Source organism: Penaeus vannamei, chromosome 24, assembly GCF_042767895.1.
Source record: "Penaeus vannamei isolate JL-2024 chromosome 24, ASM4276789v1, whole genome shotgun sequence".
NCBI classification, from domain to species: domain Eukaryota; kingdom Metazoa; phylum Arthropoda; class Malacostraca; order Decapoda; family Penaeidae; genus Penaeus; species Penaeus vannamei.
Window position 1 is genome coordinate 25,353,122 of NC_091572.1, and position 23,391 is coordinate 25,376,512.

Here is a 23,391-nt window from a genome sequence, read left to right on the forward strand (position 1 = left end):
AAGACACATCATTCCAGTTCAAAAATCTCATCTGTGCTTATAATGTCACTTCTACAATATATACACATACACATATTATTTCTTTCTTGTAGTGTCAACATAATCACAAAGTCATCCTTGTATGCCACGCAAAAAAAAGAAAGAATGAAAGAAAGAAAGAAAAAACATTATACTAATATATGAGTTCATCACTGTATGAATGAAAAAATAGAGAGAGAAAAAAGGATGAGGGTGATAACAATGAATGTCTAAAACATAACAATATATAATGTATATATGCTAAACTTCGCCAACAACATTAATCAAAGAACAAAGTCACACTTCCCATGTGGAATACTTTATCTGAGAATATCAGTAACTTTGTTTTTGACGATTTAATAACAAACCTGACAATAATGCCCATACTTGCATGTTTGTAAACAGGAGCTCTTATATCAATAAAGAAAAATTTACACGTTCTTTTGTGTCTTAAACAGATCACCATTTTCAAGTTATAATAATTCAAACCACTTCTCAAAATAAATAGGCAAATTAATGTAACCTATTCTCCTTTATCACTGTAAACAAATAATTCATACATGATATATTACATTTGTTGGTTACAATTATAAACTTCATATAATCCTATACTTAAGGAAGATCTGATACTCTTTCTGCAAAAATCATACTTTAAACATACTGAGTACATATTTCTATATTCTGATATATCTTACACATACATTTTTCAACAGAAAAAAAATCATGACCATATGGAGACAAGAATCACAAAAAAGAGAAAGATATATACACTATTCGCACTTATGAATTAGAAAAAAAGTGCACCAAATAATAATCTTAACACAACCAATAATTATTTCCACATCTTTATTGTTCCATCTCTCCCTGAGGAAATGACTAGTCGCTGAGGCTCGTTCATGACAATCACATCTGTTATGATGTCCTTGTGGCCAGGAGGGGGCTGGTCTGGGCCACGCTTTGGTGTGTCATCACTGCTGGAGGGAGCTGTGCGTGGCTTGTTTGGGGTCTCTACAATGACTTCTGTTCCGTCAACAACCCGTGAACTACGGAAGGTGAGATTTGTATTACAAGAGATTCAGTGCATCTGCAACACTAAAGCCTGGGTTCTATACTGAAATGAAACTGTTGACAGATCAAGCCCTATGGAAAAATCATGATTAAAAACAGATATAAAACAAAGTATTGTATCGAAAACTTTTATAATGGAAAAGAAAATTATGAAAAATAAAAGAAAAAAGATAAAAGAAGTAACAAGAGATCCTTGCACAAACCAATTATCCTTATTTTCTCTCTAAGAAACAAAGTTTATGAAACAAAAAGCAAAAGTACTTACCTGTAAGATATTGGCCACTGCTGATATGCATCATTAGCAGCATAGCACACAATATATGATGATTCAGGCTCGCAGAGGTCCCAGTAGCGAAGCCTGCCGTCAGTTCCTCCTGCCAATACATAGGGTCCTCTGTCCCCCTGGCTAACATACATGCCACATACGCTGTTGTTGCATAGCTAAACACCAAAGAGGAAGAGCAACATTTCATTATTTACTGAAAGTTCTTAAAAAATACTGCATGATCAAATTACTGTATAACAATTATGGGACAATAAAACTCTTGTTTAGTATTCACATTTTCATTAATTTTCATGTTTCTATAATCTAGGATAGATTAGCTGATTTAATCATCTGTTTTTGTACAAAATGATCCAAGCACAATACTAAAGGAATGATAGATCAATTTACCATTCCTTTCTTATTTTGGCTTTTTCATTTCCATATTAGAATGTTTATCTTTGTTCATGTTTTGTGCAACAATACCTTTTAAATTCAACACTTTAGGCAAGCATTTCATCTTCCAGATTTTTAAGCTTGCAGCTGCAACCACAACCAAGAAAAAAGCCCCAAAGTGAGACTGAAATGAACTTACTCTTCTTTACAGGTATGAGGTGACTTTCAGAAGATACAAAATCAGATTCAAGAATGCCTAAATGAAATCCAAATCAGGCCATTAAAACTAAAAACCGGGAAATGTGAAAAGGAAAAACAGAAAAAACATTAGAAAAAGTTGAAAGAAGGAAGACGAGAAAAGTAAAGGAAGAGGGGAGCAGGTGGAAGAGAAAAAAACTTTGTCCTACCTGTGTCATAGACAATGGTGGTTTCGGACTAGCCCAAAGTGTCATGTGTCTTGACTGCGTTTCCATATCCCACATAGATATCTCGTTGTTGCCATTCACAGCAGACACCACCCATGATCCTTCCTTTGGGTGCATACTTACTCGACGTACACCAGCTCCTACAGACACATATGTGGAATCAGTATCACTGTCATTCATAATAATAATCATCTCAATGAAACAGACAGACCACCATAATTTACATTAGCCTTACTAAGGCTACTTTCTACTAAAATGCAAATTCATGTTTACTTTTCAGTCTCCCCACAGGATAGATAATACTAATTACCACCTAGTGATCTAATGTCCTTGTTTAGATTACTTGAAAGGAGAAAATACCAACATTAACCACATACTGGACATATCACTACCTCAGAAAAAATAGAATATAAGATTACTAACAACTATAAACCAAGTCATATCAAACTTAACAATAGATAAATAATTCAGAACAAGAAGAATGACACTGGGGTACTTAGTTTAATTGCTTTTCCTAAAGTCTTACCTCTTGGATGAGTAATGGTAGATATCGGCAGCATGAAGCGCAGATCCCAGCACACATGGTGGCCACTGCTTGTCCCAACAGCTAGCCAGCTCTGAGTTCCCTCCAATGCATATGATGTAATAACACCTGTGGATTAGGAGTATGTATATTATGACCATCCATGAAGGCTACTTTGATATGTCTTCTATAATTTCCATGTTTTAGCATTTAAACACTTTTCATCTTATTTCTATCATGAACATTAAGGATAATACAAATCATGGTATAACTTTAAAGATAACCTATAATTCATCTTAAGTAATCACAGTTCCATTACAGTTTGATAAAATTGCTGATATCCACCTAATTCATAAACTCCCCTTTTACCATAATTCATCTGGAAGTGCATGCATATCCTTAATTTATATATCATATATGGATTGTGAATATTTTGTACAAACACTGATCTCTTTCACTCCTTCACTGGCACTGGTATGGCCTGTATAATATAGGCATGTAGTCATCACATGTCATTATAGTAAGGTTTAGAGTCTCACTATAAAGAGGTCATAAAAGCCTCTGGCAATAAAGTCCCTTTTGAGATCTATGGGTGATAGATAGATAGTTATTGGTAAATTTGCAGAATCTAGTAACAATGTCCATGACAATAATGAGGATATGAGCAGTTTACATTATGCAGTCAGATCCCTGTGAGTCATAAGCACACTAAGTAACATTTGAATAAAGTGTGAATTGTGGAGAGACCTATAGAATAGTTGGAAGACCTGGAATAGAACATGTGTTCTGCTATGCTAAAAGCAGTGAGGTATTTATAACATCTTGTGCTACCATTACTGACAATATTGAAGAAGAAGAAGGAGAAAAAGAAGAAAAAAACCTTCATGTGATGACTGCCTGCTTATATTATACAGGCCAAACCAATGAAAGATAACTCTAAACTGAACCCCTCCCCCAGCACTCCCGACTCAGTACTTTATACCTCCATCTGTAAGTGGTTGAGATCAATAGCTCAGGGTGTGCAGCTCGGTAAAGAAGAACTATACACAAAATATTAATAATCACAAAAAATCTTAACAAACCTTTCCTTGGCCCGTTTTCTAACTTCCAAGCTGTGCCAGGAGCTCGCAGATCCCAGCCCACAATGGAACCATAGACAGTGGCATAAGTCAGCACAGACTGACAACCTGTAACAATAAATGAATAAAAATATTCATCATCTGGAAAGCTCTTTTATTGTCTAAATCTCTATCACATAATTTCAGAAGAATATGCACTAAGTGTGTAACAAATCATAAGGATCTATTGTGTACTGCCTAACAAATGAACAAATGTAATATATCTTCCATAAAACAATTCAATATAACAATGAAATAGTAAAGTCTCTAAAGTCAGTATATGAAAATTAATACATTTTAAAGATATGCACATAAATTACTAAAAATCAAATAAAAAGCAAAATTAAATCAGAAAAACTATATTTATTCTTTTTAGCAAATAATTGGATGGATAAACTACAGAGAGGTCTCACCTGTATCAAAGTAATTCATGTCTACCACATACCCATCTTCTTCTGTATTTAACTGTCTGCTACTCACAAGACTCATTTTATCCAGCCTTGACGACAAGAAGACAAGAAGAAAAATGAAACAGAAAAAAACTGGGAAGGAGGACTAGAGATAATAACAAATGTTTTTATTCTCTAACTCATGATACTGTACTTTCACTTCATATATCACAGCTATAATTTTTTTTCAACAGATCACAGTATTTTCCATTTATAAATCAAAGATGTTCTATTTTCATGTAATGTATCTTACTGCTCTCATTATTACTCTATAAAGAAAATGCAGACAACTTTGCAAAAAAAAAAATCTTCAGCTGTATTAATACTTATGACTTAATTCATGAATTTTCTTGAAAACTTACTTGATAACATGTATTGATCCATTATTAGAAGCTGAGGCAAGACTCTGGTGAGTAATACAAGGAGCAATTGAGGTAATAACTCCACCCTGCCTGTTATATGTTGCCTTTGACCTGTTAAAAAGTGAATTAATGCTGAATTTCATACAGTGAATAAGCTCATAAATAAGCAATTTATTATCATTTCTGTAATCTAAACAAAGCAAATAAGTGTGAGAGTCCACAAATCATACCTATTAATGGGAAACTTCCTCTCAATGCGATTACAATCCCAAACTTTAACAGTCCCATCATTAGAGCAGCTGACATATATTGATGTGTCTCCCACAGGAACAAGTCTGCAAAAGGTAGAAGGAATAAGAAGGAATAACTATATATACACATGTCAAATTGTTCATATATGGCCAAGAGTTTATTGTCAATAAATGCTTATAAAAAAGACAAATAAAAATGAAAAATCATTACACATAAACCCACCTGTTTACTGCTCCCCGATGCTCATGCAAGTGTGCAACCAAGTGTCCTCTTGGTCGCCATCCAGGAGGAGGCAAACGTGTATCCCAAGCAAGGGTGTCCAATGCACGCTTCTTCTTGACACACACAAGGTGTTCCTCCCGTTTGGTTGCAATGAGGCTCTCTAGCTCTGACTTGCAGCTGGATACACATTCTGTGCAGAGTTTATTTTGTGATGAGATGTATTATAAGGCGATATGTTTATTACTGATCTTTCAATGTTTTACTTTAATTATCCTTTTCCCTTATTTAGTTGCTAAGCTCATTAGTACTGAGCACTGAAGAGTATAAACTGATACTTTTTTTTTTTTTTTACAGGCATTTTCTTAGTTTCATCCAACTTTCAAACAAAATGACAAGAAAAACTCGCCCACTGCTCTCTCTTTCTATATCCCTACTTTAGTAATCCTCTCCTTTCATCACAGCACCAAACATGCCTCATATACTTACTGATAATGCCCTTTTCTCCTCCATCTGATGGTGGCAGTTTAGCAGCTGGAGCAGAGGAGGTATGGGCACTTGGGTCTGGTTCCGTGGGTGATACTGACCTGTGGAAGATGTTAAGGTTTAGAGAACTTCTAATTCATAAACTGTATGATCACAATAGAAAAAGTGGCTTGTTATGATAAGAACAGGAATCTTTTGTGCATCATATCAAATAAAAAGATGTTTGATGATGGTAATGATAATGGTGATGTTGAGGAGGGCTAGAAGATAAGCTTGACATGATAATAAAGGTGATGGTGATGATAATGGCAATAGTAAAGATGAAGACACGTAAGATGATAAGAAGATCATCTAGTCTAAGACAGAGGAGTAAGAAACATGAAATACGCTACCTGTTGTCAACTGTTCTGTTGGGTGATACCCGATCTTCTGCCATGCCAAACATTGCTTGCCATTCCTCGTTCATAGTCATACTTGGAGACTGAATCATTCCCTTCTGGGATCTGAAATAAAAGTCCAATCAAAATGTTATTTTCCTTTTCTTTCATGAGAATGTATATATTTCCACTGTATGATATCATATTACCAAACAGAAATAGCATAAAACCATCATTTTTTTCAAAGCTACAAGATCATCATACATCATATGCACACAAAAATGATTTATTAATCATGGCAGCAAACTTACAGACTGAGTGTTGAGATATCAACTGAGCCGTCTTCAGGTAGCAGACTGCAGTGATGGGTTGGAGGTTGCTTCTTCAAATCCTCCAAGTTTATCTTCAAAGGAAAACCAAATATGAAAAAGCATCTTTCAGATGTTAAATGTAAAAAAAATCCATATTCAGGAAGATGAGAAGGAGGAAGAAAAAGAGGAGGAGGAGGAGGAGGAAGAAGGAGAGAAGGAGGAGAAGGAGTAAGGAAGAGAGCAAGGAAGAGGGAACAGATAAAGGAAGAGAAGGAAGAGGAGCAAGAAAACAGAGGAATAAGAATAAGAAATAGCAAAGAAAGTCAGAGGGATAGAGAGAGGAGGGGGATGGATGGATGGAGGGAATGGGAGGAAGGCAGGTAGGAGGGAGGGGGAGGGGGGAAGAGGGGGAGAGGGGGAATGAGAGAGAGAGAGAGAGAGAGAGAGAGAGAGAGAGAGAGAGAGAGAGAGAGAGAGAGAGAGAGAGAGAGAGAGAGAGAGAGAGAGAGAGAGAGAGAGAGAGAGAGAGAGAGAGAGAGAGAGAGAGAGAGAGAGAGAGAGAGAGAGAGAGAGAGAGAGAGAGAGAGAGAGAGAGAGAGAGAAAGAGAGAGAGAACGTCTTACCAATCCAGGGACCTGTTGCTGCTGCAGACTATTTCTTGTTGCCTCTGTTGCTTTTTTCTGTCTCTGTAGCCTTGTGAGGTGGTCACGCATCAGCAGAAGCTGCTCTACATTCTCTTCGACCAAGCCTCCACCAACCAGTCGACGCAGCAACTGGGTGAATTATCAAGAGTTAATGCTACGTTAAACAAAATGAAGAAGGGAAATGAATTCTTTACTCATGGAGTTTGTAAGTACCTCGTTATGAAATTCAGCTGTATGCATATCAAAAATAAGGAAAAGAGAGTATACAAGAAAGTAGATTTATTTGATTCAAAGTCTTTAACCCCCAATTACCTTTGTTACTGAGCTGGCCATTTCCATCATGTAATAAGAAAAAACTAGTACTAAAATGAACATTTCAAGAAAATTACTAAAGAAAGGTGTATGTATATAAAGCTGGAGAAAAATTAGCGTGACCAAATACAGAGAATCAATATATAGATAATTTCAAGATGACCTAGTTAATTCCTTAATTACAACAGATAGTCACAGGGATTCTGAATATATAAACTGCATAATGAAAATAAATAACCTGCCAATACATCATGTAAAACAATGAAATAATATAATCTGACATTTAACATGAAATGCTAACATCTTGGCACTGAGCACTGTGGCTTTATTATTTTAATTTGATTTACAGATAGAAGGGTTACAATCACTTAGTCACCAAGGAGTTACCTGCTAAGTCAGATCTTAAGTTAGATCTTATCACTATCATTATTAAAAAATCATTAACAAGAATGATAGTAACAATAATAAAATAAACTTTCAAAGAACAGGGTAAGCAGGTGAGGTCAGGTAGGCCTTGTAACTGACTCTAGAGACTAAGCACTTCTGTATAACATAAAACTGCAGTGGACAAGGCAATTTCCAACAAATTCACATTTCATATACCAGAAAATCTAATCTAAAAGGGTGTATGTACCTCTTCTTTCACACCATCTTAAAAATAACCTTCCAATACAAATTCCTAAATAAATAATACAGAACTTACATTCCTGGTGGGATGGTCAAGGTGCGAGAGTGTAGTTGGAAGCTGAGCTAGAGGAACCTTCTGCTGTTGAGCTTCCTGAAGGAGTGAGAGGACCTGGCCCACGTCAGCACTGCGAACTAAGGCATCGTACACCTCACGAGATATTGGTGGACGCAGGCATGAGAGGATACATACCTTGGAGAGGGAAAATGTCCTTCACTGATTCTTCCATAATAATCAAAATAAACTGTCATATACTATATCTTATCATTTGTTAAAATGTTCTTGTAATTAGCTCAAATTATAACAAATAACACAAAAGAACTGAATGTTGCACAATAAAATTACATGGATTCAGAATGAACACATCTGAACAGCAAATAAACATACTTCTCTGTGCATTTGCAGAAGAGGCCTGACCAAGAATGGCTGGACTCTTGCCACCACTGCTGTCTGTACATCAACCAGAGGCAGCAATCTGGCAACCACACCGACTAATGCCACCACAGCCTTGAGGGATGATTTTATTTGATACAAAATTAATGATCTTTATTTCAATAGTCTTTCTTATTCTACTATATCTGTTTATGTACAATAATTTACCAAAGAAGAAAATTTCAGGACAATATCCTCTGAATGAAATACTTAAAGTTTGAATTTCAGGGCATCCAATCTTATTCAGGATTCAAGAAAAGTAAAGAAAATCGAGAGAGAGAGAGAGAAAAAAGTTTTATTTCAAAATGCTATAAATTTTCAAATCTAAAATAAAAACATACTTGTCTTATCCAGAGGTTTGGGTGGATGAGCAAAGGTGCGGTATGAGCCAAGAGGTCACACTGCAGATAAGTTGGGAAGAGGCCTAGCTCTGTCAGTGCTGTCATGGCCTCAATGGCTGCCACCACCACGGACTCCTCAGCATCACTTAGTCCCTGTTTTGAAAATGGTCTATGAATTTTCAAACCTTCCAACCCATTTTCAGTATACTTCAATAACAGCAGATAAAAATTATCCATATTATCTTTTATAATAGTGTCAATCTCATTCAACCTTTATACACAAATTAAACTAATGACCACTGTCAATCCGCAATGCATTCAACCATCCACAGTAAATTATGGTTATATAAGGACCTGAAGGAGGAGTGGTTTGAGAATGTCTGCGCAATGACATCCGATATACGCAGCAACACCAACAATGCTTGTGAAGAAGGACATGCGCAGGTGGCGGTCATGCTTGTCGTTCAGGAAGGTGATCATGTGGGACAGCAGAACGTCATTTGCTGTGTGGGGGGAGAGTTCCAGAACATTGCATAAACCTTCTAAGACTGTGATTAAGTTGACTGTATTGCTGGTATGAAAGGCAGGTCTTTCCATGATGATGGGGGATATCAAATTGTTATGGTGACTGTGCTTGGCATATCCAACCTTATGCACTAACATATGAAAGTGGTTGAATGTAAATTATATATATGAATAAACTGTGCTTGTTTACAATGCTATGAAGACCTATTGTATGAAAATATGATAGTTATCATAGTAAATAACACAAGATATTTATACCAACATTATACAAGTACCAAATTCAGCTCTACAGTGATCCTTATTCAAGATAGTTATGAACATTTTATTTATCATTATAAAAACATAAACAACTTTTCAGACCCTATCATTAAACTGAATTCACAAAAAATATATTTGCATACAAAATACTGTAGCATGAATGACAAAAAGATAAACTAAAAACTGGGAACTTCTTACCTTTCTGCTTTCCAAAAAACACACACAATTTGGTAACTGTTTTCTCCATCAATGTCCGCTTCACCACATTAGAGGGGTCAGAGAACATGGTTGCTACTTTCTGTTGAATAACTTCTTGCAAAGTTGCCAATTCTGTTTCATAACTGTAGGATGTCATCATGCCTTGGAGTTGGCTGTACTCAAGAAATCTAGAAAAAGATGCAGTTTGTTAAGCTTTGTTATAGTAAAGCACTTATTAAACTTGCAAAAATAATGGTTTCCATTGTTAATACCTACCTTAATGCAGTCTCAGCAATGGTGGCTATATTTTCTGCATAGGCTTGTCTCACAATTACAGCCTCATCTTGTGTAATCTGAAACAAATATCCAATATGATAATCAAATGAAAACTCAAGAATGTAAAAGTGTACATTCTAAACACAGGCACAACGATCATAAACAGTCATAAATGAATAACTATAAGATACATCTTTTACTGATAACCATGCATTGAATTGTAAAAATCCTGAAAAATACAGTTATATCAAAAATTCAACATTGAAAATTCTCTTCAACTAAAAAATAAACAAATAAACAAACAAAAATCATTTCAAATCTTTGAAAGAACATTATATTTACTAAATAAAAGAAAAGGTAAAAAAAAAACAGCGCTGCATTGGCTAAAAACATACTACTTCATTAAGAAAATAACACAACACACTATTCAAAATGAAAAATCTTTAGACCTAAGGACAGCCATGAAAGGAAAAAATAAAAGTGCAAAAAATCAAGAACATGCTACATGAGAAGGGAGAAAGTTTGTCACTTCTTGATACACTTACATCAGCCAGGTTTGGCAGGATGTATTCGGGGAATATGTTGACATCTGATCGCGGGACTGATGAGACAAGGGTGAGGCAGTGTGTGACAGTGTGGAGAGCGAAAACACGCACTCTAGGCTCACTATCATGAAGAAGATGAAACTGGAAGGGTAAATTCCATAGATGAAGTGATTCTATGTACAGGTAAATCCATGAAATTTAGAAAAATGAATCAATAAGATTTCAGAAATCAATGGAATTGAATTTAGGAAAATTGAAGAAATTTTTGAATTCATTTGAAATCTAATAAAATCTGAAACTGATACAATAATATAAAAATGAATATTTGAGAGGAGGCTTAATCTATGAAACTATTCTTAGGAATAATCATAAATAAGCAAATATCAGGCATATATAATTCCATTATAAAACAATAATCATCACTCCAAGCACATTAGTACCAAATTTCTTTACTACTTACAGTATATGGCAAAATACGATCTAGAATGATTTCATCAGGAACATAATGTGACACTTTCCCTAGTAACTCCAGGGCATCTAACTTGGAAGATATAAAATGAAGGGCCCTGATAAAAGAAGAAAAATAATCAATATTCGATGCAGGCATCAAAACAAATTCTTTATCAATCTTTTTTCATCCATAATTTCTGTCAGTCTAAAAATATGTCTTAGTGCCCTTCTAGTAGATGGCCTGCATATGAATTTCTCGGATTTGTACAAAAGCTCATATAATATCTTAAAAAAAAGCAACATCATCCTTTTGACCCCACAAATTTCAAATGAAATAATGCAATACATCACCAGAACATCTTTATTCTAATCAAGTCCTTGCTTCAAGCATGTCATAAAACATGAAAATGTCTTTACCTGATTGATGAGGTAATAAGTGATGCTATGATGATGAGAGCTTCACATTTCCTTTCTGGTTTCTCCTTGTCTTTCTTCTCTGAGTCATCTTCTTTGTCCACTTCCTTATCATTCTCATCTTCAGCTCCTAAGGCTATCAAGATATCACTCATACTATTCTTTATTCTGTAAAAATAACATATACAAAAAATAAAAAAAATAATAACCTACAGAAAAAAAGATACATATAAGATGCACGGATGTATCTATTTAAGCACAAGAACTACAGATGATAAGGTCAGTGATAAACAGAAACATTAATCTAAAAAGTGAAAACAGAGAAGAAAAGAACTGAAAAATATCTGAAATCAAATTTCCAAACTCACTGCTTGATTCTGTCATCATCAGGCATTATGGGAGTGACGGCAAACTGCTTGAGGAAGGGCCAGAGGAATGTGTAGAAGTGCTGTGGGAATGTCGTCCCTCGCTCCTGCTCCAGGTACTCTGCGACACTGTGTCTGCTCTCGGGATCTTTCTGGATCATGTGCTCCACCAACGACTGTTCAATGGAAGGAAAGTAATAAGTAAGAAAATTGCATACCTATTTTTAAATATCTATTTATTGATTATATTGTATTGTGAAACGTATCCATGTTGACAAATGTAGAAAAGGTATGAATGAGACTGGATGTCTTCACAATACAAGAGATGTATTTGACCGGTTTCGATTACGTCTTCATCAGAAATACATGATGAAGACGTAATCGAAACCGGTCAAATACATCTCTTGTATTGTGAAGATATCCAGTCTCATTCATACCTTTTCTACATATTGTATTGTGTTATATAATATCAATTCACCTTTCATAATCATTAAAATATTCTAAAATATCTCTTATGTATCAGTAGTCTCATTGCTAGTTTCACAAAACATCAAATACATTGGTTAAAAGATGCTTAGCTTGTCCCTCGAACTTCTATGAAAAGTCAAATTCGTATATCCTTCATGCTTACATCAGTCTTAAAAAAATACTGGAGGAAAAAACAAGAAAAAAGAAAGAATGAAAAGTGTTAAAACAAAACATGTATAACTGGATCATATATATTACCCTAACTCTAGGATCATCAATCTTATCCAGGACTTTGGTGGGATAATAGTCTCCCACACGGTATGCCAGGAGCTGTGTTAAATCAAAGGGTGCACAGCCTTCGGTGAAGAGCTCTGCCAGACAACATCTGAAACATAATCATTAATTTAATAAACAATGCAGATTCAAAATGTAAGTATATGACAGAAAATATAAGAAGACTTTATGTACTTGCAGTAATAGTGATAGTGATAGTAATAACAACAGTATCAATACAAAGAAGATAAACAATTGCATCAGTGCAAAATATTCCCAGGATATACATTCCAAAAAAACACCTGCACATCTGCGAGATGGGGCTGGCACACCTTCAACACTTAGGAAAAGGCTAATAAATACTCATGTATAATCTGCCATGATTGTAGACCCCCTGGCAATATATCCCCACAGAGAAAACCAGCCTCAACCTTATTTTGCAAGAATATGGAGGTTGGCTACTGTTTGCCTGAGTATGAAGCACCACTATCATCACAAAGCATGTGTTTCAAGTGGAATAGGATAGAATATAGCAAAAATAACTGAAAACCATAAAGGGTACCTTCTAAACATTTACTAGCACATCATTTGGATGTAGTATTCTGATATCCAGATAACTTCAGCAAAAAGTTTCTTACCCAACCGAAAATACATCCATCGCAGGTGTGAGAGTTCCTGTATCCTTTACCGGCATTAGAAGCAACTGCTGTGCATCCCTTTGTACAGTCTTAATAAACCTGAGGAAATATTTCAGATTTTTGGGTAGTAATTAATAAGAGTAAATTTACATTTCAAATACATATAAACAGAAAACATAAATAAATACATGAATTAACGCAAACATACATTGACAAATTTATACATCTACCACTGACTGACTCACTCTTTACAAGGAAGCATTTCAAAAAGCTTGAGCAACTTTCTAAAATAGCAATTTTTCTAAATATGAATATTTCTAGCCACTGACAATAATATCATATGAACCAAATTCAAAATCAAGCTGACTGTACAAAAAGGTAAGATTTCTTTGAACACATCTTTTACTATAAAACCTGAACACAAATATAACTAAAATGTTCTCTAGAAAATAAATCCTCCAAAACAACACAAACCTCTCAGGTGCAATATAACAAATTCTTCTGCGGGAAGTATCAAAGAAGTAGGTGTAATTTGCTGGGTCGTCCTCAGGGAGCAAAGTGGGCTTCACTGTCGCAAAATCAGCGAGCAAGAGCCAATTCCATGAGGACACCATGACATTCTCTAGCTTAATGTCTCCATGGCACACCTGGATGCATCAAATATCTATAAATCTTAAATGCATTTACTGCTTTCTTCCATCTTCAAAAATCAAAGCAAATATAGATACTGATAATATAATTTTTTTATACTGGTAAGACCCCCATCAGTTCCTGTACTTACTCCTTGCTGATGGACTTGGTTCAGTGCACACAAGAGCTGGAATGCTAGCCATTTCTTCTCTATCGGAGTCAGGAAAGGACGTGTTGATATTCTGTCATAGAGGTTACTCTTCACATACTGTCTAATCATGAATGCTGCTTTCTCTGTCACCTGCAAAAAATGCATACATCCACAGATGATATCATCTTTGTCTGGATGGAAGGAATGAAAGATAAAAAACAAACAAATAATACACCTACATGAGTGTGTATGAGGGGCAGGGTGTTAACATAAATCCAAAAATAAATTATAAGAAACCAACAAAAAGGAAAACTCACCCGCACATAATGAAACTGGAGACAATTTGCTGCGGTTATTAACTTGGTTGACACTTCTTCAACCATTTTCTTGTACTTGTTCAGTTGCAATGAAGTGTCGTGAATCACAAACACTTTCACAACTACCGAGCCTTCCCAGGTCTGACATGTTGCAACTTTGAAAAAGCGAGTGCTGCCTAAGCTGTTGAACAAAAAAGGATTAAAATAATAAACCACACATTTGAAGCAATACATTGGTCATCTACTTGTGATATTTGTATTTCTCAGAAGATTTTTTTAACTATTAAGTATCATAGGAATACCAAGAATACAGTTTTCATTTTAGGGTTATAATGCCAGTATATCAAAGTATTCCAATGAAAAGAATATTCAATTACAAATTAAAAAGAGAACAAAATACTCACCTAGTTTCATATGTAACATCAGGCAAATCAGACAGATACGTTTCCACAGGGAATATCTGTGATGGAGCAATGCCTGCAAGCTGGTTACCCATATCTATCTGCCTGTAATATATTTGGTCTTATGAAAGAAAAATATTCCAAATAGATATTTCTATTTACAACAGTAGACTTTTCTAACTTTGGGAGGTGGTATGGAATGCTACTGTGATTAAATAACTTTGACTATTTTCCACTGGTTTGAGTCATAGTGATAAGTAAGGCAAGGACAGTAATTTGACACTCTTTGGATAACTCAAATTCATGAGGGATCCTACAAAAGCTTGGTAATGGTACAGAAAATGAATACATTTCATCTTTGCCAGAACAAACCCAGTAGTATTTTTTTTTCTTTTTTGTCAAGAAATGTTGACGATAAAAAGGCTATAGTAAGTGCTTGAGGTCCTACAGGAGGATTTACAATAAGAAACCTAGGTTTACCTTCATTCATACAGTTTGCTTTCTTTGGTAAAAATTGCCTTTTCATGCAGTCTTTAATCCACTCAATCAAGAGTGACATTCTTTCACATTATGGCCTAAACAATTATTTAAGCTACATCTAAGAGCATGTAGAGTGGGGTAAATTTATGTTTCAATACACTCCTCATTTCTCCTTTAAACAGCTGACTCTACGTACACCCAAGCATGAGGTTCTGTACCCAGTTGGAAAATGTCATTTTCCGCAGACACATTGTAGTGAGAAATGACAATGTATGGGCTGTGCTAAGGACATTTACTGAGTGAGCAACATTTATAATTTTTCACTTTTATAATATAACGAAGTGACAATAATTAAGTGATTGTCATTCATATTTGTTTTTGAATATGAATGGACTTTGTTTCGTTTTGTTGTGTTAGTTATGTTGGAATTCAAATATGTGCAAGAAAGAAAATTGGCTGTGAGCAAAAACTGAACTGAAGATTGGTGTCACTGCGAGTATTTGCGTGCTTTCCAACTTGCGTTCAGCATAGCAGCACAAGCACCAATTGTGACTGGATTAAAGACCTGGTCTCACTTTTTCTCAATAACCATCCAGTACTTCCTTCAAGATTTCCTATAAATTGGTGTGGTCTTTGGACATTTTTCAGAATAGCCACTCATAATGGATCTGGAGGATACTGGTAACAATGGATTCCTCTCATTCTCTATGTTCCAAATATAAAGAAATTATTGCATGAAAACCTCCAAACCCCCACATTCTTGGCTCTGATAGCAGGGTGAGCGTGAAAGGTACCTGGGAAACTGCGGGTTAAAACGTAAATAAAGTACGCAGAATCAGTCATTATATTGCCACCACCTCAGTCCCCTCAGGAAAATAAAAAATCCTCCACATATTCATAGCAGGAGAAAGCGTCCAACAGACTTGGCATCGGGTGCTTCCAAATGTCGGTCATACGCTCTCTCCTGCCATGAATACGTGGAGGATTCTTTGTGCTCCAATGCTGAGGTTGGTTGGCAGCAACAACCCATTAGGGGATATGCAGGGGCGACAGGCCCCCACATTAGCCACTATCATGTCTGAATCTGTGTATATCATTCATATTTTATTCTGCAATTTCCTGGTACCTCTCATACCCTCCCCTGCTATCGAGGCCAAGAATGTGGGGGTTCGGGAGACATTCGCACATGACAGAGAGGAATTCATCCATACCAAAATTGTTGGGATCTGGTATGAGCTGCAATTCTGAAAATTACCTGATGAATGAATTTTTCTCCCATGATGATTTCCAATTCCTAATAACTGACAATCCTGCAGTGGGCTAATGAAAAGCATAAGCCTAATCACTCAAAAATAACACGATGAAATAACAGAATCCCTATCCAAATGAACGAGCATGGAAGGCTATGGACGACAATGACAATGGCCTTACAAAACGCAAATTCTTTTCGAGTTCTCTCTCACCATCTATCCATCTCAACTGTTACTATAAGATCATCTCCTTTAGAGAAATATGCTTACATATCGACAAAATAAATAAATCAGAATGAATATAACGGAGCGAAGACGAGGGATATGAAATACGTAGACGCTTCATATAATGTACCCTATATATAATATCCAACACCATTCTCATACCATAATACCAACTGCATCTTATGCATATTGTAATTTCATCATTATCTACCTGAAATTTAATGGCTTTACTCACTTTAGCTTCAAACTACGACAATTAAAAGTGAAATACGTCGACTACTGCCATTGTCAGCTGATGTTGTTTATTCTACGAGCCTAAAATGTTTTGTGACGTCTCAATCGATATCTTTACTCTAGGTACATGAAACCTGAATATATTTGAGTATTGGAAGATTTTTATAATCGCAAGTACCATGATTGGGTTAGGATTTTGTTTGATGCTTGGCAATTAGATATAAAATATGCTCGTAATGAGTACGGGCTGTATACATTTCGTTTTGTTTTGCAGATAGAATGTATTCAATTTCAAATGAATGTATGGCATTTATGGTTAGCCACTAATATCAACTCACGTATGGCTATAAGTATCTGTTATACTAGGCATCACAGGGACGATAATTTTGATGTTATCACAATGTCCGAGTAAAGAAAATACGTTCCTGTTGCGTCGAGGGTGGCCAGACGTCCGTTTTTCGACCGAGTAGTCCGTTTTTTAAAGTTGTCCGGCAGCTATTGGCGGCGCCACTTTGAGTACGTTATCATGTTACTTTTTGCTGGCAGACCCCTAGTACTGTACATTAAAGGAATTGGATAAATAAAAGCAGCCATGAAAAACAACGGGAATTGAAAAATAATATAACAGTCATTTTTTTTATGCAGTTGAAGGTGTCAGCACATTAACAAAAAAAGAAAAAAAAAGAAAAAAAAATGCCAGAGTGCAGAATGTGAACGATTCGCGATGTCAGTTCATTCGAATGAATTCCGAATTGATGTCTGTTCATATCCGCAGTCATTTTTCGTTTCCTCAACTGTTCAATTTATTTATCATCGTGAAAAGTGTGTGAACGCTTCGTTGTGTCTTAATATATGTTGGCAATATGTAGTGGGTTTGAAAAAAAATCTTTGAAATACAGAGAACACTTTTGGTAGTACTCCGTCTATCTATCTCTCGCTCTCACTCACTTTGTCTCTATCTCTGTCTTTCGTCGCTCTCTCTCTCTCTCTCTCTCTCTCTCTCTCTCTCTCTCTCTCTCTCTCTCTCTCTCTCTCTCTCTCTCTCTCTATATATATATATATATATATATATATATATGTGTGTGTGTGTGTGTGTGTGTGTGTGTGTGTGTGTGTGTGTGTGTGTGTGTGTGTGTGTGTGTGTGTGTGTGTGTGTGTGTGTGTGTGTGTGTGTGAGAGTGTGCGTGCGCGAACATGTATATATATACACATATAGATATATGTGTATATATACATATAAGTATATAATTACATATACATACATACATACATACATATGCATATATATATATATATATATATATATATATATATATATATACATACATACATACATACATGTGCGTGTGTGTTTATCTATCCTCCTCCTTCTCTCAACTTTTTCCCCTCCCTGTGTCTCTCGAATACGTCCACTAACACGAAAGGGAGGCCGAGGGAGGGAGGGAGGGAGAGAGAGAGAGAGAGAGAGAGAGAGAGAGAGAGAGAGAGAGAGAGAGAGAGAGAGAGAGAGAGAGAGAGAGAGAGAGAGAGAGAGTGAATGAGAGCGAGTGAGTGAGAGCGAGTGTGAGAAAAAAAGTGTGAGAAATGTGAGAGTGTGAGAGTGTGAGAGCGTGAGAGCGAGAGAGAGAGAGAGAGAGAGACAGAGAGAGAGAGAGAGAGAGAGAGAGAGAGAGAGAGAGAGAGAGAGAGAGAGAGAGAGAGAGAGAGAGAGGGGGAGCGAGAGAGAGAGCGAGAGCGAGAGGGAGAGCGAGAGCGAGAGCGAGAGAGCGAGAGAGAGAGAGAGAGAGAGAGAGAGAGAGAGAGAGAGAAAGAAAGAGAGAGAGAGAGAGAGAGAGAGAGAGAGGATGGAAAAACAACAAAAACAAAGGAAACGGCGGAATCTATGAAAATGGAAGAATGTCCATTGCTCCGGACAAACTTATCTTTGGAAAAAAGCAAACCCATTTAACGGCTTATCAGGTGCACCAAAATAGTTAGAACGAATCTGTAATTACTGTAAACACTTTGGAGTATGTTCAGCGAAATGAATTTAGTTGTGGCGTCGAGTTGATTATATTTGATATCCTCATTAGATATAACAGGTGAAGTGATATCACATAAGATCGGTTATTTCAGAAAGAATGGGAGAAAGATTTGCAAATTTAATGCTGAAAGTGTCACGTTTACAATTGTGTAAAGGAAGAAAAAGAAAATACGGAATTATCATAACGAAGTTGTAAAGGGAGGAAAAGAAGAATAAAGATGATAATATCACTAACAGATATAACAACAAAAATGGTAATAAAGATAATGATTATAATTATTATATCAATATCAAGGGATGATAATTTTGATAACACTGATTATAATGATAATAATAATGATGATAATGATAATGATAATAATGATGAAAATAATGATGATAATGATAGTGATAGTGAAATAGCAATAAGAGAAATAATAACAATAATGGTAGTGGTAGTCACATTAATAACAATGATAACAATAATGATAATGGTAATAATAATAACAACAATAACAATAATGATTACAATGATAATAGGAAAGATAATAAGGATAGTAGTAATAATAGAGATAACAATAGTAATAATGTTAATGACAAGAAGAAAAATCATAATGATAATATTAATGACAATAATTTTTATACTGATAATAATGATGATGATTATGATAAAGGCACTACTAATGATAATACTCAGGGTGATAATGCTAATGCTGATGATAGTAATATTGGCAATAATGATAATGACTATGATAATAATAATGACAATAATAATGACATCAATGATACTGATAATAACAATAATAATGATAATAAACAATAATTAGAAGCACTCGGCGCACACCACCGCCAAGGAAACAGGGTCACCCATGGAATAAAAACATTCACACGAAGAATTGCATCAAAATCCCTGGATGTGGATCATCACTAAAATTTGATGGCATCTAGGCTGGGATAAAACACACCTCTGGTTAAAATTTCATAAAAATCTGTTCATAACACTGAGTTCTTCGGCGGAGGAAAATTTGGTGGCATCAAAGTTGGGCTTAGACAGCCCTCTGTTCATAACATTTTGAGTTGTGCTAACCAACTAAGGAACAAACTAACCAATGCTACTAAAAACATAACCCGCTTGGTGGAGGTAATAATGATAATAAACATCATTATCACTGTTATTATTATAAAAACAATAATAATAATGATAATAATAATGATAACACCAGCAATGGCAACAGCGTTCTCTCTTCAATGACGTCAATACGATTGACTCCATAATATGTGGAATTGTGGATTTTTTTTCTTTTTTTATATATATTTATATTTCTATCTTGGTAGTTCCACAAAAGGTAGCCATGTAAGATCAAACATTTGCTGTGAAATAAATTTTAAATTTGATGAATAATATAATTAGTACGAGTAGATGGCCGAGATGAATTTCTCTTCAGACATTTTCAATATTTCTTCCAGACATCGTTATTTTAAGTGTATAGTGTACTTATAGGTATGGCTGAATAAAGCAACGACTGATAACTTGAACGCCAAATCATCCCCAACTGTTTAATGTTCACACATCATAACAAATCTCATTTATATATTATCTGTATGGGAAAGAACGATAATGTCACCAACGTTTGGACATATAATGATTATATAACTTCACTTCATGTTATCTAATCAACAGAGCAGTAGATCGATGTAAATTGAGATTGTTACAAGGAGGCTATAGATTCCTTGGATTGTTATTTACTACCCTTCCCTGCTGCTTCACCTCATAACTGATTGTAAACTCCTCAGATAGCATTTAATTCTAACTTACCAGTGCTCTACTTGTACAATTTTGTTGAGACGAATGATCAGGGGTCAGACATCTCTACTCGTAAGAATATCAAACATTTTGTTAAGCTTTAAAGTTCAGTTATCAAAGCCTTTAGTCTCATCAAGCAACAGAAACATTTTGACCTTGGATGTTGAACAATGATGATAACAATAGTAACTGTAATAACAACAACAATAATAATAATGGTAATAATAACAACAACAACAATAATAATAATAATAATAATAATAATAATAATAATAATAATGATGATGATGATGATATTGGCTATGATAATAATAATGACAGTGATGATTAGCATGACCCATAAAAAATCCCCGGAACAAAAAAGAATGGGATGCTCCTCTGTCCCTCTTTCACCCTCCTACTTTCCGGACCTGCCATCCCCTCGCACCCCTAAATCTTGCTGAAATTCACTCCTCCACACCCACTTTACGCTCCACATCTTTCCCCTCCACAAAGATAACTGCTTATAATGATATTGATGATAATGAAAATAACAGGCATACTTTTTACATTCCTTTTAATGGAGAAAAGTACATATCAAGTCATACTAATTCAATGTCTAAGGAAAATTATAAACCTATTTCATTTCCATAAAATAAAATCACGATTTTTCACAGCGAAACTATATAGTGAATTATAAACCCTCAAGTGTAGCTTAAGACACAGGGTAGTTCTATACTTGTTTTCAAACATATTTAACGCCAGTGCAGTATAAAATACGACTTTCATGAGAATTTATTGGTGAAAATAATAAATACTTCCTGAAAACAGGCGTTTGGGACAAATGAACTTGAGCTAATCCTATTAATTATTAGTCATAGTTGTTACATGAATAATAATAATAATAATAATAAAAAATTAATGGTGAAACCATGAAGAAGACTAGTAGTAACAGTAACAATAATAGCACCAGTAGCCAAGTAGTAATAGTATGGTAGTAGTGGTAGTAAGGATAATATTATCAGTGGCCTAGAAATAGTAGTAATAGTAGCAACAGTAGGTTTCTTGTAATAATGATAGTAGTAATACTTGCAACAGTAGCCTGGTAACTGTAATATTTGTAAGAAGAGTAGCAGCAGTAATCTAGCAATAGTAGTAATAGTTGTAGCAGTAGCAGCAGTAAGAATGGCAATAGCAGCATCATCATCGGTAGCAGCAGTAACCTTATCCATAAAATTAGGACTCAAAAAAGTTCCTCTCTACCGGTTCCACGAGTAAAACATCCTTGAATCCAAAGTTCAGTTTAAGACAAACAAAAATCACTCTTTTATAAATACACTGACGACGCGTGTTTCGTATCGTCAGAGAGAGAGAGAGAGAGAGAGAGAGAGAGAGAGAGAGAGAGAGAGAGAGAGAGAGAGAGAGAGAGAGAGAGAGAGAGAGAGAGAGAGAGAGAGAGAGAGAGAGAGAGAGAGCGCAACATCAACTTTGATTTTTACCCTTTAACTCTCCAGCTCAGAGTAACTATGTGAAAGAGGCAGTTCTTGGGTTCCCGCAAGATGGTATTTTCGAGAGAATGAAAAAATTGGTTATCGTTTTTTTCTGAATTTCCCTGTATAATAGTATTTCATGCACTGTCAAAAGCTGATGTTTTTTGTTGTTTTTTTCATCCCTGATATTAAAAAATAAAAATATATATATTCGCAAAAAATAGGTGTTTGAAACATGACTTGATCGTCTTCAAATGTGACACATCATTTTAGAAGGCGATGTGAGAATTGATAAAGAAAACATTGAGGTAAATAATGGAATTATTCATGGCGTGTAAACTTATCCCTGTTGCTAACTTGACATAGTCTCCTGGATTAGTAATCACTATAAGGACATCAAAAAATATTCCAAGCATGTAAGAGTATCGCTGTTGCCGACTTGCCTTCTTGGTCTCCCCGAATATCAACCCTTTGTGCGAGGGTTTACTTACAGCCCGTTGGGAGTCTGGCTGCACACAGGCGGCTCCAGAGGCTCTCAGCCACCAGGGAGTCAGTCATTTTACACTTCCTTGAATTTTCAGATGTTTTTTTCCCCTAATGCTGGTAAATTTGATACTTTTATTATTATTGACATTTATGATTATTATAAAGTTCTTCAAATAGTAACAAAAAAAAAAAAAAAAAAAAATCACAGAAATAAGGAAAAGGATAAACACGCGTGACAGGTAAGGCTATTATCTGACTCCTCAGTGACTTAAGTACTTATTGAGCCATCTGTGTGTACTTACTATACCAACAGTACAGTCTATTTACTTTGTTTGTCATGGCTGTCCAACACGAAGGCTTAATCACAATAATGATTTCAAAACATGTAAAGTTATCCCTATATCAAACAAATCTCGGTCCCCACGAACGTTAATCATAATAATGATGTGAGAAGAAAATAGTGAATGTTGTTACATCAAACTGCAGACAGCCGTGGGATCGTTCTGAGCATAATTCGGACAAAAACCCCTTCCGAAAATGAATCTTTAGAACTAATTAGCGCTTGGAACATGGATAAGGAAGTTGAAGACCATAGCAAATGGGACCCTAATTGTGGGCGGCCGAGGAGCATGGGCGTGGTTAAAGTCTGTCCTTCATCCTTTGGGTATCTGCAAGGGGAACGGAAGATAGATGTGTGTGCAAATATGTATATGTATGTGCGTATATAGTTTGTATACATGTATATGTATATTAATCGCTCCTTCCCTTTCCATTCCATTATAGGTCTTTACATTAAGTCAGAGAAATATCTGTAAAGACCTAACAGTAAACAAAGTTTCCCCTACATGCACT

At 35.5% G+C, this 23,391-nt stretch overlaps 1 protein-coding gene across 1 annotated transcript in view; it reads right to left on the bottom strand.

Moving 5' to 3' along the window:
• Positions 1–16,866, bottom strand: part of Vps15 (vacuolar protein sorting 15) — a 17,350-nt gene extending 484 nt beyond the window's left edge. The window contains exons 1-30 of the mRNA XM_027383309.2: positions 16,780–16,866; positions 14,593–14,694; positions 14,189–14,369; positions 13,872–14,021; positions 13,565–13,737; positions 13,091–13,189; positions 12,438–12,564; positions 11,715–11,887; positions 11,350–11,514; positions 10,943–11,048; positions 10,483–10,623; positions 9,938–10,014; positions 9,662–9,849; positions 9,035–9,183; positions 8,681–8,833; positions 8,295–8,414; positions 7,926–8,099; positions 6,890–7,039; positions 6,267–6,358; positions 5,971–6,081; positions 5,582–5,679; positions 5,096–5,285; positions 4,852–4,956; positions 4,622–4,732; positions 4,224–4,309; positions 3,775–3,879; positions 2,696–2,821; positions 2,152–2,309; positions 1,352–1,527; positions 1–1,061 (exon numbers count right to left, since the gene is read on the bottom strand). The exon at positions 1–1,061 is cut by the window's left edge and continues 484 nt beyond it. Of these exons, the coding sequence (XP_027239110.1) occupies positions 851–1,061; positions 1,352–1,527; positions 2,152–2,309; positions 2,696–2,821; positions 3,775–3,879; positions 4,224–4,309; positions 4,622–4,732; positions 4,852–4,956; positions 5,096–5,285; positions 5,582–5,679; positions 5,971–6,081; positions 6,267–6,358; positions 6,890–7,039; positions 7,926–8,099; positions 8,295–8,414; positions 8,681–8,833; positions 9,035–9,183; positions 9,662–9,849; positions 9,938–10,014; positions 10,483–10,623; positions 10,943–11,048; positions 11,350–11,514; positions 11,715–11,887; positions 12,438–12,564; positions 13,091–13,189; positions 13,565–13,737; positions 13,872–14,021; positions 14,189–14,369; positions 14,593–14,684 (3,987 nt within the window). The 5' untranslated portion in view covers positions 14,685–14,694; positions 16,780–16,866 and the 3' untranslated portion in view covers positions 1–850. The remainder of the gene's footprint in view (positions 1,062–1,351; positions 1,528–2,151; positions 2,310–2,695; positions 2,822–3,774; positions 3,880–4,223; positions 4,310–4,621; positions 4,733–4,851; positions 4,957–5,095; positions 5,286–5,581; positions 5,680–5,970; positions 6,082–6,266; positions 6,359–6,889; positions 7,040–7,925; positions 8,100–8,294; positions 8,415–8,680; positions 8,834–9,034; positions 9,184–9,661; positions 9,850–9,937; positions 10,015–10,482; positions 10,624–10,942; positions 11,049–11,349; positions 11,515–11,714; positions 11,888–12,437; positions 12,565–13,090; positions 13,190–13,564; positions 13,738–13,871; positions 14,022–14,188; positions 14,370–14,592; positions 14,695–16,779) is intronic.
• Positions 16,867–23,391: the final 6,525 nt, after the last annotated feature.